Raw genomic sequence first — 14,986 nt, forward strand, 5'->3', positions numbered from 1 at the left:
CTCAGGTATGTCTTCTCTACCATATAATTAGTTTTGGTTTTTCGAGGTAGAGTTTCATTCTAGCCTAGGCTGATCTGAAATTCACTTTGTAGTCTTGGGCCTCGAACTTACAGCGATCCACCTACTTCTGCCTCCTGAGTGCTGAGATTAAAGGTATGTGCCATACACCTGGCTTATTTAATTTTTTTTTTTCCAAGGTAGGGTCTTGCTCTAGCTCAGGCTGACCTGGAATTCACCATGTAGTCTCAGAGTGGCCTTGAACTCATGGCGATCCTCCTACCTATGCCTCCCAAGTGCTGGGATTAAAAGCATTCGCCACCATGCCTGGCATTATTATTATTTTTTAAGAAGGGTTCTTTCACCCTGTCTCTGTCTCTCCAGTGCTGATATCATATAGGTATGTGCCACCACGTCCAGTTTGTGTGTGGGTATTCAAACTCAGGCCCTCATGCTTGTGTGGTGAGCACGTTACCAAGTGAGCTATCTCCCCATCCCATTAATAGAATTTTTAAACAACTTACAATATAAAGTCCATTTAGCTCAGGGTACACGGAGTACATGAATGGAGGCTGTCCATAGACAGTGTGTTTAGTAATTTAAATATTTAAGTAGGTATGTCATAATCAAATTGTCACTGCTTTTCTCCCCTAGACAGCACAAGAAAGACAACAACAGATGATTGTATATTTTGTTTAATACTTGCATTGTTTCTATAGAGCAATTATAGCAATCTTTAAATTTACTTTTCAGTACAAATATTTGTCAAGTTTTGTTTCAGAAACATTTTTCCTACTCTCTTGCACATGCGCCCAGACACACTACAAAAAATTCATTCATAACACAGTAAGGGCAAACATTACTCATGTAAACATCTTCCATTGATTTCCCATAATTTAAAAAAAATCAGAGAATTATAGATATTGAATAAGGCTCATAGATTTAGTTCAAATTCCACTAAAGACCAAAGATGTGTTTTAACTGTGATGGGGTTGACTTTTGGTTACAATAAATGCTGAAAGCTTACCCCTGGCTTCCATTCCCTAAACATAACCTCACAACCCAACAAATGCATTCAGGATAAAAAGAAAACATAGAAAACCCAGGAGGAAAAAAATCTTTGAAGTAGGAAGATCAAAATCATGGAGGTAACTTCATAACTTTCTTATATAATCACCAGGCATTACTAGTCCCCGAAGGAATCAAGATTAAACATTGTAACCAAAGTGTAACCAAGAAGATAGGTTAGGATACATTGGTATGTGTGTTCATATTGCTAGTATACACAGTGAGATTTTGCTATCATATTTATTGTTTCTTTATATCAAGGACAAAGGTGGGAGGTATACTCAAGTGAAGGATCATAAGAAGGAGGTTTTGTTTTTCCAGTAACTTAAGAGTCAGGGGTTGGGCGGTATGTCCTAGGGATGTGAACGGTCTTGATATTCAAATGACTTTTAACTGTGTGTGGTCACAGACAGGAACCGAGCAGAAGTCTCCCTCTCTGGTTGGAAGCTGGGTGCTAAGATGCATAGTCTTCCAGAGCTGAGACAGGATACGGACTGTGCTGAGAAACGGGCCCCTGCCAGCGATGCTCCCATCTTTTCCTCCCTTGGGGAGGTTGAGGTGAGAGGTTAAAAAAAAAAAAAAAAAGATAGGAAAAAAAAAATCCGCTGGCAAAACCGTGAAGTTCCACCCCAGGGGTTTGAACCCCAACTCCACTGAGGGCAGCCTCCCTGACATTGTGACTAGGCAGTTGGGGTGGCGGGTGAGGGTGGCCATGGAAACTCAGCTCTGAGGTTCATGTGGCCACATCTGGCTTCTGATTCTGCTGCCCTGCAAAGAAATTGTGCTCGGGATAACTGCACCGGAGTCTCTAATGCCTCTGATTCACTCTCAGGCCCCAGGAAGGCCTTCAGGGAATCACTAAAAGGTAAATACACCTCCATTAGCACCGAACTTACCACCAGAAAGCGGCTGAGGGGCTTAGGCACTGGGGAAGCCTACATCAGATGCTTGCTGCCCCTGTCAGGGACAGGGCCGCCAGTCAGAGGGATGTGTAGGCTTTTGATTATTAAAAAAATCAAAATTCATCTGTATTATAGCTCAATAGACTCAGATAATTCTCACCAAAAAAAATTTTTTGTCATGTGTTTAAATAGCACTGGAATAGTTCAACTTCATTTAAATATAGTCATTCTACCATGAAAATACTTCATACAAACATCTATTTACATACAAACACATTAAAATTTGTGAAAAGGGTTTCCATCCCTGTGGTTGTATGGCTTGAAATAGTTTCATTGCTTTGAATATGTCTGCACATGTCTGGCAAAAGAAAACTTCTTAAATTTAGTATTTTTTTTTTTGGAAAAAAACAAACAAACAAACAAATTGACACTGAAGGCTTCAAATTCCTGAAAGGAAAAAAAAAATTTTTTCAAGGAGGGAGTTAAAAAAAAGTCTGTCAAGGTACCATGTATATTGAATATATTTTGTGAACCTTTGATCTGTGGCAAATAAACATTACAACTATCCATCTTGCAACATAGTTCTGCTTATTTTTCTAAGGCAAAAGATGTCTGGATCCTAGACCACTACACGGGACAGAATTTGAAGCAACCTTTTTTAAAAACCAAATGGAGAATCCCATCTCTACCACCTTAGAAGATTTTTAAATGTATCCTGCAGTGAGTGATTAAATTTTTTATACGTTAAGAGAAAGATAAGTGCCACATACCATCTCACTAAGACAACCCTTCTATTTAGTGTGCACAATTTTAAAGAGAGTTTATTTTTGCAGTACTAGGGATGGAACCCAGGGCCTCTTTTAGGCAAATATTCTACCACTGAGTTACATCCCCAGTCTAGTGCAATTTTAATTGTTACAACTGAATATTTGACTTTTATTTATTTATTTATTTATTTTTGGTTTTTTGAGGTAGGGTCTTACTGTAGCCCAGGCTGACCTGAAACTCACTATGTAGTCTTAGGGTGGCCTTGAACTCATGGCAATCCTCCTACCTCTGCCTCCTGAGTGCTGGGATTAAAGGCATGCGCCACCATGCCTGGCTACCATTGAATATTTGAAACAGTGACATTTGGCCTTGTTGGCTTTTCTGAGTTGTAGGTGACAAGGAAAGTTTTCCAAGTGTGATGAATCCTGAAGGGCAAAGAAGTTGAACTCTAGTCCTGGACAAGTTCAGAGTTCTATCTCTCTCTCTTTTTTCAAGGTAGGGTCTCACTCTAGCCCAGGCTGCCCTGGAACTCATTATGTAGTCTCAGGGTGGCCTTAACCTCATAGTGATCCTCCTACCTCTGCCTCCTGAGTGTTGGGATTAAAGGTGTGTGCCACCATGCCCGGCTCTGAGAGCTCTTGGAAACAGATTTCGTGGTTCGTTGCCCAGAGCGACCAGGGAAGCGGTGGATAGACTCAGAATAGGTACTAAAAACCTGTGTCTTCCTCACCTGTGGCTTTTTCATCATTCCTTTGGGTCTGAAATTCAATGCTTCTAAGTTGCTTTTGTTAGTCCAATTGAATGCCCCGTTTGGGACATGCTCTTGCAGATTAGTTCCTATTCCTAACTCTAACACAAGATAATAGTTCATCATAGAAAAATGCTCAGGAAAGATTGAGTCATGCAGGGTTGGACTGAGAAGGCTCTGAGTGCACCTCTTGGAGACCATGGCGTCACGGACACAGGCTCCACCTGTTCTGGGACTAATTCTTCATTCCCCACCACATAGCGGTTTAATTGTCTCTGCTGTGATTCCGATGCTCATGAAACCACCAGACCTGTCTGCTTCCTGACTGGTTCCTTCCACGGCCGATGCAGAGTAGAGATTCAGCCGGAGGCTTTCCCACTTCACTTCTAATGAGGAACAAACCCCTCACTTCTTCAACAGTGAATTCTTTATGGAGGCTCCATCCCACTCACTTTCCTTTACCTACCTACAGAATACAGTGATTTTCTAGCCCTGCTCTCGTAACCTGTGATAAAACTGGATGCTTGGGAGCTCTCTCTCTCTCTGTCTCTCTCTCTCTCTGTATGTGTCTGTGTGAGAGACAGTGAGAGAAGCAGAGTTAGACAGAGATCCGTAGCAACTAGGAATGGGTCATACAGAGGGAAAGACACTGAGGGAGAGATCTGAAATGGAGAGGGGGGGGGGGAGAGGGAGGAGTCTAGCAAGACATGGGAGGAGTCCAGAGCATAGAGAAAGAGCAGGAGCCACAGGCTCTTCCCCTTAGGGATCCCGGCATGCGAAGAGCCAAAAAGAAGGAGACATGGCAGAAGAAACGAAAGCAGGAAGACACAGCAGATGCAGAGAGTTGGGGGGGAGAGAGACAGGCTGAGCTGTGTGTGTGTGGTCTTCTGTGATGTGCTTGAAGGCCACAGACACACCACTGCGTTTTAAAGCCCAGAGTATTATCATTTAGTCTCAAACGTGAAGAATGGATTAGCCGATTCATTGCTGTTACCATGTTTGTTTTAGCAATTTTTTTAACCCCTTCCCCACAAAAATTGTTTTGAATTCCATTTGAATATTGGATATCTAGAGTAGCCCTTTAGGATAGACGTTGGGTCTCACTGAAGTGGAGACCAAGTTCCAACTTCAGGCCTGAAACCTTGCTGCCAGCGCAGTCTACCTGGGGTGGGACCCTGCACTCTCCTCTCTCTGTCTCACCTCCTGACCTGATAGCATGACTCAGTAGGTCCCATGAAAGCCACCTCTCTCCAGAAGACAGTCAACTCCCATGGGACACATTGACCTTAAAGCACCTATCAGAATTTGAATTGAGAGACTCTATCCTGTCACAGTTTACTGAACGGTCTCTTTCTACAGAATAGAAGCGATCCTATCCTGGTGCCTTTTAGTCTAAGAACTCTTCTTGGTTCTTTTTATGGAGATCTTTCTGGAAGTCTCGGGGACTTCCCTTCCTGGGTGAATCATCACCATAAGCTTTCTAAGAGGGATGCAGTCAGATCTTCCAGAAAGCACCACTGCCTAGCTGCAGCCCATGCAGCTGAGTGTGCCCAGATACCAGCAAAGAAACCCAGGGCATACGTGGCTGCCATGTCCTGAGGGCTGAATCTTGCATCGTGGGCAAGCTGTGAGCGGCCCCTGATGGAACATTTTTGTGAAAGCGTTTGTTATGAGCGACATGGAACGGATACACAATAGCAAACTTCCCTCTGCCTGTCTCCTTACTTTTTGCCCATGCCCTCCAGGATTCTCTCACCATCTCAAGCTCAGCCATCACAATTTGGAAGGTTTTTGCTTTCAAGACCAAACTAACACAGGCGACAGGTGGTTCTGTTGACAGCTGCAGGCCAGAGCAGCTGCGGTTGCCACGGTCCAGCCACCACGACTTGCAGGCGGCCAAAGAAGACCGAGAGCCACGGTGTGGTGAGGGCGTCTAGAAAAGCCAAAACTCTCAGAGTTCATTCCGAGCAATCTCAGTTATGTTACAGATCTAATAGGCTAAACTAAAAAAAAAAAAAAAAAAAAAAAAAAAGGGGTTTTCTCCTTAGTTCTGCAGTTGTGATTACATACGGCTTGTGATGTGGCTGAAATGCTATTGATACTGTCACTTTTAAATGATACAAGGGTGAGCTCTTAGCCAACAGTGCGTGAAAGCAGGCAACTGTTTTGAAATTACTATAATGAAAAGATTCAGCTGAAGTTTGGTTTGTACCTAGTGCTGGATATGTCTGCCTTCATAGCCCTGATCTCAGAGACAAGGCTTGAATTCTGCGTTAGAATCCAAGTTTGCTGCTTGACTTTTTAATTCAATGCATTTGCGTCACAAGCCAGACTGCACCAGGTTATGCACATTTAACGTGTACCAGAGGAGAAAAATTGCTAGCACTATTGAAGATATTGCAAAATTGCCACAATTACTGCTTAAAAATACTAATTTTCCTCTCTTCTTTCTCAAAAGTATATATTACAACTCTTCCATAACTTAATGCAAACAAAGTAAATTCATTTCTTCTCACATCTGAAAGCAAAGATATCTTTGTTTACATGCGAGAATAATAATTCTATAATAATAAACTGGCCCTATGAGCCAGTACTTTATATCAGGACATAATAATGAAATAATGATCAAGAAGGAACCAGGGAGACCTATACACTGCCACGGATACAAAATCCATTTGGAAGTTGTCTCTTGTAAGGATAGCTAAGGAGGGGAACAGGACCAAAGGAAAAAGTGGACTTTGCTTTACTAGTGGGGGAAAAAAACCCCAAACAAACAAAAAAACACAAAGCCATTCTATTGCAAGATACAGATCAAAGGTTAAAAGGCAAATCATACTACATTTAGAGAATAAAGATGTCATAATTCTCTACCCTTGAGATGGCAACATGCAAGTGTGAGAACACAATTTGCATTGGCCATAGGAAAAGACATTATGAAAAAAACCACCACCAACAACAAAAAAAAAAAAAACGAGTGAAAAACCCCATTTCCCTTTTTCAACCCAATCATTTGGCATCTCTGAGTGTGGTCCAGATTTAGGCTTGAACCACCCAAGAATATCATGCTGTCTATGTCAAGGGTTCGACAATACCTCTCAGTAGGATGTTGTTGCAAGGCTAGCTAATTTTAAATCTGGTATGAGTAATACAGTCAAACCTAGTTAGTATGCGAGAGAGTCATAGCTAACGCAGGGCGAGAGGAGGTGATGTCACAGCATGAGCAGTCCCTGGTTGTCCCATTGTCAGATAAACATAGTGCATAGATCCAAGTTTCTGTTCTAGGTCTCTGGACCCCAGGGCCCGACCTTTCACTTCTGCTGGGTGGCCTGGAAGGCCTTCAGCTCTACCTGGTACCACTCGGGGGCTTCAGGCCCACTCTTCCCTGGGGGGCTGTGGTCGTATCCATAAGCGACGGTGAGCTCCTCGTCGGCCTCCACAGCTCGCAGGGTGCGGATGCATTTGATGGGCCCAAAACGGGGGTGGACAAACCTAAACAAGATGCACAAGGTCATTTGCAGGCCAGCCACCGAGGGGTGAGGACAAGGGTGACATCACGGAGCCCGTTTGCCCATGCTTGGATAGCACTCGGGGATTCTCAGGGGGCACAGTCTGGCCAGCTTCTGCTTCAGATGGGAGCTTGTTAGAGAAAGAACATCTTGGCACTCCCTCCAGACCTGCTGGGTTGGGATCTGCATTTAAGAACACTCTAGGGAAGAGGTGGCAGAAAGAATGTAAGAGCCAAAGGAAGGGTAGGACTCCTTACAACGTGCTCCCCCCAGACACAAAATGGCCTGGATATCCACGGCCTCACAGCACCTGACACTGCCTACACAAGACCATCATAAGAGGGGGAAAAGATCATGACATCAAAATAAAAGAGAGACTGATTGAGAGGGGGAGGGGATATGATGGAGAATGGAGTTTCAAAGAGGAAAGTGGGGAGGGGGGAATTACCATGGGATATTGTTTATAATTATGGAAGTTGTAAATAAAAAAAGAACACTCTGGGCGCTGGGGAGATGGCTCAGTAGGTAAAGTGCTTGCTGACCAAGCGTGAGGAGCTGAGTTTGAATCCCAGGTGTGGCGGCGCGCGCCTGCACGTCCAGCACTGTGGCTAGTTTAGCCCACTTGGTGAGCTCTAGGTTCCAAGAAATACCCTGTCTCAAAACACTACGGTGGAAAGCTATTGAGAAAGAGACTCAAGTTCAATCCCTGGTCTTCACACATGTAAACTTTAGCACACACATGTATGCCCAACACATACACACACACATATGCATGCCATATATACACACATACAAAAATGTTTATTTCTTATTTATTTATTAGAGTCAGGGTGGGGAGAGAGAGAAAGGGAGAGAGAATGGGCATGCCAGGGCTTTTAGCACTGCAAACAAACTCCAGACGTGTGCAGCCCCCTTGTACATCTGGCTAACACAGGTCCTGGGGAAATGAACCTGGGTCTTTTGGGTTTGCAGGCAAATGCCTTAACCTCTAAGCTATCCCCCCAGGCCCCAAAATGTCTTTAAAAAATATTTTATTTTATTTTGGGTTTTCGAGGTACGGTTTCACTCTAGTCCAGGCTGATCTGTAATTCACTGTGGAGTCTCAGGGCAGCCTTGAACTCATGGTGATTCTCCTACCTCTGCTTTCTGAGTGCTGGGATTAAAGGCATGTGCTACCACACCCGGCTAAATATTTTATTTTTATTTATTTATGGGGGGGGGAGAGGGAGAGAGAATGGGAGAGAAAATGGACACATAAGAGCATCCAGCCACTGCAAACAAGCTCCAGACACATGTGCCACCTTGTGCATCTGGCTTATGTGGGTCCTGGGGAATCGAACATTAGTTATTTGGCTTTGTAGGCAAGTGCCTTAACCCCTAAGCCATCTCTCCAATCTGAGGGTTCTCTATTTTTGACCTTTTCTAAAAAACATTTGAGGGGGCTGGAGAGATGGCTTAGGGGTTAAGGCACTTGCCTGAGAAGCTGAAGGACCCAGGTTTGATTCCCCACTACCCATGTGAACCAGATACACAAGGTGGCACATGTGTCTGGAGTTTGTCTGCAGTGGCTAGAGGCCATGGCATGCCCATTCTCTCTCTAGCTGCCTCTTTCTCTCTCAAATAAACAAATAAATTAAAAAATGCACACTCCAGGGCAGGCTGGTTATGCAGCCTAGGAAGTCGAGGCTTAGCTAGCTAGCATGCATGAGGCCTTGGGTATCCCTAAACCCTGGTATCGCCTAAACCAAGTACGGTGATGCATACCTGTAACCCCAAACTCCCTCCACATGAAAGTGGAGGCAAGAGGGTCAGAAATGCATCTTCAGCTACATAGTGAATTCAAGGTCAGACTGGGTTACATGAGACCCTGACTCACAAAGGAAACAAAGGGCTGGAGAGATGGCTTAGTGGTTAACGTGTCTTCTTTTGAAGCCCAAGGACCCAGGTTCAATTCCCTAGTACCTATGTAAGCCAGCTGCACAAGGTGGTACATGCACCTGGCGTTCCTTTGCAGTGGCTGGAGGTCCTGGCATGCCCATTTTCTCTCTCACTGCCTCTTTCTCTCTCTCAAATAAACACCCCCTCCCCAAAACAATAACAACAAACAAAGAAAAAGCCACAAAACATTCCAGGCCAGGCACTGGCCTGCTCAAGTTTCAAACGCGCGCACACTGCCCTACCTTTGTTTAAACCAACAATCAGGCTCAACAACAGAAACCTGTCCTTGGTGAGAAGCTGCATCCTGCAGCGCCTGTCTTCAGCTCACCTGGCTGGTAGCTGAGACGGAAGCTCAACTGCTGGTGTGAACCCAGGGCTCCTATAGCAAGGCAGGAGAGTCCCCGGAAGCTCAGGGGCCAGTTAGCCTGGCATGCACAGCGGTGAGTAAGAGACTGTCTCCAACAAGGTGGAAGTGGAGGACCAACTGTTGAGGGAGTCCTCTGACCTCCACACGCATGCTGTGGCATGTGCATGACGGTGCTCTTACATACACATGTGCAAACACACCACACACACACACACACACACGATTTTTTATGTTTTTGGTTTTTCAAGGTAGGGTCTCACTCTAGTAGTTCAGGCTGACCTGGAATTCACTATGTAATCTCAGTGTGGCCTTGAACTCATGGAGATCCTCCTACCTCTGCCTCCTGAGTGCTGGGATTAAAGGCGTGCGCCACCACACCCAACTAGGATTTTTTAAAAAATATTTTATCTTATTTAATTTACTTGACAGAGAAAGAGGGAGAGAGAGAGAGAGAGAGAGAGAGAGAGAGAGGGAGGGAGAGAGTGGGCGTGCCAGGGCCTCCAGCTACTGCAAATGAACTCCAGACGTGTGCGCTCCTTGCATATCTGGCTAACGTGGGTCCTGGGGAATGGAACCTGGGTCCTTTGGCTTTGCAGGCAAGTGCCTTAACCACTAAGCCATCCCTCCAGCCCCCGTTTTTTAACTACAATTTTGGAGTTGGGAGTAGAGCTCAGTGGTAGACAGCGTCCCTGGTATGCAAGAGGACCTTGGTTCAACCTTCAGCACAGAAGGAAAGAAAAAAATCCACAAACCACAAATTTGTCTTTACATTAAAATGTTTCTTTATGATTTGCACTGTATTGTTATTTCAGCATGAGAAAAGTTATATTCCTGAAACAGACCTCCGGCTAACCTGGAAGCTGGGACACAAAACCTGGTGTTACATTTCTGGGCCTAAGACTTCTCTTCTGATGCCCTTGTGCTTTCATTTTTCCATTCCTCTTCTTCCTCATCTTTTTTAAAAATTAAATTATTTTGTTTATTTCCAAATACACATACACACACACACAGGGAGAGAAAAAGAGAGAGAGAAAGAGAGAGAGGGAGGGAGGGAGGGAGAATGGGCACACCATTGCAAATGAACTCCAGATGCATGTGCCACTTTATACATCCACCTTTATGTGGGCACTGGGGAATCGAACCTGGGTCACTAGGCTTTGCAGGCAAGCTCCTTAATCACTGAGCCATCTCTCCTGTCCAACATGCTGCTTACTGTTTTCTTTTTGTGGGATAGCTCACTGGGTATTCTGTACCAGACTACAGTGAAAACAGCTAAGAGAAATGCTGTTTTGTTTATGTTACAGTATACATAACAATATCAGAGATTTGGAAAATCAATGAATGCCATGAATTGGTTTATATTTGGCTATTAATCAAGCAGTCTGGCTGTTATGCCCAATAACTAAGATTTGGGCCCACTGGGCTTGCAAAAGAACAAACGACACCAATAAAAGAAAATATAACAAGCACACTACCAAAATCAAATGTACAGAATGAGGAGACAGAGTGATGATCCTTTTTCCTGTTTTGAGGTGGGGGCTCACTGTAGCCCAGGCTGACCTGGAATTCATTCTGTAGTCTCAGGGGGGCCTTGAACTCATGGCGATCCTCCTACCTCTGTCTCCCAAGTGCTGCGAGTAAAGTCATGTGTCACCTCATGATTTTGCACAGACAGAACCTTCTTTTGTTTCCTGTGCTCTATTCCTTTTGGGGAATAAAGTTGTGTCCTTGCAATGAAGTCACAGAGCTAGCTTAATCTCAAGGAGGTGTCTGAGTGGCATTTAAGATTGCTACTTAAAGGGCTGTCGTGAAGTCAGTGCAGCTGGGAATGGTGCTTTGGCCAAATTGACACTGGCCACGGAAGCCTGCAGTTAATCACAGTGTCAATTACATCTCACATGACACATGTCCTTTGCCATTTCTATCAGCCCTTTAGAAGCAGTTGGGATGCCAAGGCTTGTTCCTGGCTGCCAAGGAGAACAAGGCACGCCAGGACTCCGAAGCCATCTCGGGGATGCATCTCGGGACATTCCCAAGAAAGCGCCAAGTCCTGGCTGGATTCCTACCTATGTGATGCCCAGAATCTGAGCTCACATATGCTTCCAGCTGGGCAGCCGAGGGGCGGCAGCGACAGCTCTGAGCGAGAAGGTTACCCTCAGCGGCTGCTCACACCGCCAGTCCGATATAGACCTTTAAGTGAGAAAAGCAAAGGGTGGAAAAGGCAGCAATGAGGGCTACAGAGGGATGGCTTTGCAGTTAAGGCGTTTGCCTGCAAAGCCAAAGGACCTGGCTTTGATTCCCCAGGACCTATGTAAGCCACATGCACAAGATGGCGCATGTGTCTGGAATTCATTTGCAGTGGCTGGAGGCCCCAGCATGCCCATTCTCTCTCTCTCTCTCCTTCTCTCTCCCTCTGTCTGTCTCTCTCAAATAAATAAATAAAAACAAAATATTTTTTTTATAAAAGGCTGCAATGAAACCGCAACCACTGAGTACACTATGTCCATGCTTTTCTGCGTGTGCATGTTCATATGTATGGGTGAATGGATGTGGAGGCGGAGGCCAGAAGTTGAGAGCGGATGTCTTCTTCAAGCATTCTCCAATTTAGGTTTTTTTTTTTTGAGGTAGGGTCTCTAGCTCAGGCTGACCTGGAATTCACTATGTACTCACAGGGTGGTCTCAAACTCATGGCAATCCTCCTACCTCTGTCTCCCAAGTGCTGGGATTAAAGGTGTGTGCCACCACGCTGGGCTTCGATTTAGTTTTTTTTTTTTTTTCTTGTGAGGTAGGGTCTTGCTCTAGCCCAGGCTGACCTGCAATTCACTATGTAGTCTCAGGGTGGCCTCAAACTCACAGTGATCCTCTCATCTCTGTCTCCTGAGTGCTGGGATTAAAGGAGTGCGCCATCATGCCTGGCCAATTTAATTTAAAAAAAAAAACATATTGATTGAGAGAGAGAGAATATGGGAATGCCAGGGCCTCTAGCCACTGCAAACAAACTCCAGAGGCATTTGTCACTTTGTGCATATGACTTATGTGGGTGGTGGGGAATTGAACCCAGGTCCTTAGACTTTGCTGGTGAGCACCTTAGTTCTAAGCCATCAGTCCAGCCCCAATTTCATGTTTTTGGTTTTCATTTTATTTATTTGTGAGCAGAGCGAGTATGAGTGCACCAGGGCATCTTGCCTCTCTACAAATGAACTCCAGACGCATGAACCACTCTGTGCAGTTGGCTTTACGTGGGTACTGGGGAACTGGACTTGGTCTGGCAGGATTTGCAAACAAGCCTTTAACTGCTGAGCCATCTCCCCAGACTCCCAAGCTTAGTTTTTGGGACAGGGTCTTCCACTGAATCTGGGGCTCAGTGATTCAGCTAGACCAGCTAGCCAGAAGGCAGGGAGGGTCCTCCTGTCTCTGCCTCCTAGTGCTGGGTTGCCAGTGTATGCCATGCTTGGCTCTAAAGTGGATGCTGGAGATCTAAGCTCAGGTGCTCGTGGCTGAGTAGCAAGCACTTTACTGATGGAAACATCTCCCCGGCCCCTGCACGTCTACTCTCTGGAGCACTTTTCCATCCCATAGGCCAGCAGGTAGGCTATTTTTGAGATTTCAACCACAAGGCTGAGGCCTGTGGCAGAGACCCCTCCGTTACTGTGCTGGAGAAGCCTTTAGCAGCATTTGCAATGCTCTCTCCAGTCCTGGAGCCCCGAGGCACAGAGCCTCAGCCCTTAGAGCCCAGAAACGGTTTCTCCGTGGCCTCCTTACATGTCATAGATGCAGTTTGGAGTGAAGGAGTGGTTCGCCTTATGTCCCAAGGAGGCACAGTACTTGCTTGTGTGGTTATAGGGCTCAGGCACATCAATGACAATTTCCTCATCCAGGGAGAGTGTGTTCCCATTAAGGGCCCAGTCCCTGTTGTCAACCTGCAAAAAATAGGACAACGGGTATTAGAGAAGAACTTTTCCTCAAAAGTTCCAAGTATATTAGTAATACCAACTCATTTATCCTGACACTTTATGGTTTGTGTACTACGGACATGAAAAATACCAAGACATCTCTCTGCACAAGGATGGTACAACCATTTTTACTGCTCACTGAAATAGTTCCTTAAGGGCTGAAGGGATGGCTTAGTGGTTTACGGTGCTTGCCTGCAAAGCCAAAGGACCCAGGTTCGATTCCCCAGGATCCATGTGAGCCAGATGCACAAGGTGGCACATGCATCTGGAGTTTGTTTGCAGTGGCTGGAGGACCCGCTGTGCCCATTCTTTTCCTATCTCTCCCTCTTTCTCTGTCAAATAAATATATAAATGAAAATAAAATATTAAAAAATTTTCCTTAATAGGGGCTCAGTGGTAAGAGGCACTTTCTGCTAAGTTTGCTGACCTGGGGTTCAATTACCCAGTATCCATGTAAAAGTAGATGCTTAAAGTGGCACCTTTCCCTGGCTCTCACTTGCAGCAACAGGCTCTAATGTACCCAAGCCATGCACACATACAAGATAAATAAAACATTTTTAAAAGTTCCTCTGCCTTATCTTAACATATTTGTTAGAAGCAATTTATATTAAAGGAATCACAAGTGCAAATAAAAACGCATTCATCATTTGTTTAACTAAACTGTCATAGTTTAGTTGCAAGTTTTTTTTTTTTCCCCCCCAAGGTAGGGCCTCTCGTCCTAGCCCAGGTTAACCTAGAATTCATTCTGTAGTCTCAGGGTGGCCTCCAACTCATGGCGATCCTCCTACCTATGCCTCCCAAGTGCTGGGATTAAAGGCATGTGTCACCATTCCTAGCTAGCTGCGGTTTTAAAAAAGTTCTTCAAACATTGAAAATGCAACGGACAGATACTTATGTGGCTTTGGAGTTATTTTTTTTTTGTTTTTTCGAGGTAGGGTCTCACTTTAGTCCAGGCTGACTTTTAATTCACTATGTAGTCTTAGGCTGGCCTTGAACTCACAGCGATCCTCTTACCTCTGCCTCCCAAGTGCTGGGATTAAAGGCATGTGCTACTGTGCCTGGCTATGGAATTATTCTACTATTTATTATTATTATTTTGGTTTTTTGAGGTAGGGTCTCACTCTAGCCCAGATTTTCCTGGAATGTACTATGTAGTTTCAGGGTGGCCTCAAACTCACAGTGATCCTTCTACCTCTGCCTCCCGAGTGCTGGGATTAAAGGCGTGTGCCACCATGCTTGGCTATGGAGTTATTTTTGATAGTCTTACATTGCTTGAATTTCTCAAAGTACAGTATATTTTAAATTACGAAAGGTAATAAACTATATGTATTTGTTTTATACATTTAAGGTTCAAACTAACAAATGGTGCTATTATGATTTTAAAACTTTCAGGAAAAATCCAACTTAATATTTTTCCTTTCCCTAGCAATTTTTAAAAATGTTTTATTTTTATTTATTTGACAGAGAAAGGAGGGAAAGAGAGAGAGAGAGAAAGAGAGAGAGGGAGGGAGGGAGAGAGAATGGGTATGCCAGGGCTTTCAGCCACTGCAAATGCAGTGCATCCCCTTGTGCATCTGGCTAACGTGGGTCCTGGGGAATCAAACCTGGGTCCTTTGGCTTTTCATGCAAATGCCTTAACCACTCAGCCATCCCTCCAACCCCCTAGTGATTTTTCCAGTATCAATTCTTAGTTGCTAATAATGTTTTTTACTTTGAAAATGAAGCCCTTTGGGCTGGAG

At 44.7% G+C, this 14,986-nt stretch overlaps 1 protein-coding gene across 1 annotated transcript in view; it reads right to left on the reverse strand.

The window, feature by feature from the left end:
• Positions 1-676: 676 nt before the first annotated feature.
• Setd7 (SET domain containing 7, histone lysine methyltransferase) overlaps positions 677-14,986 on the reverse strand; it is a 77,538-nt gene continuing 63,228 nt past the window's right edge. Inside the window, exons 7-8 of the mRNA XM_045130634.1 lie at positions 13,057-13,214; positions 677-6,972 (exon numbers count right to left, since the gene is read on the reverse strand). Of these exons, the coding sequence (XP_044986569.1) occupies positions 6,792-6,972; positions 13,057-13,214 (339 nt within the window). The 3' untranslated portion in view covers positions 677-6,791. The remainder of the gene's footprint in view (positions 6,973-13,056; positions 13,215-14,986) is intronic.

Source organism: Jaculus jaculus, chromosome 12 (genome assembly GCF_020740685.1).
Source record: "Jaculus jaculus isolate mJacJac1 chromosome 12, mJacJac1.mat.Y.cur, whole genome shotgun sequence".
Classification (NCBI taxonomy): domain Eukaryota; kingdom Metazoa; phylum Chordata; class Mammalia; order Rodentia; family Dipodidae; genus Jaculus; species Jaculus jaculus.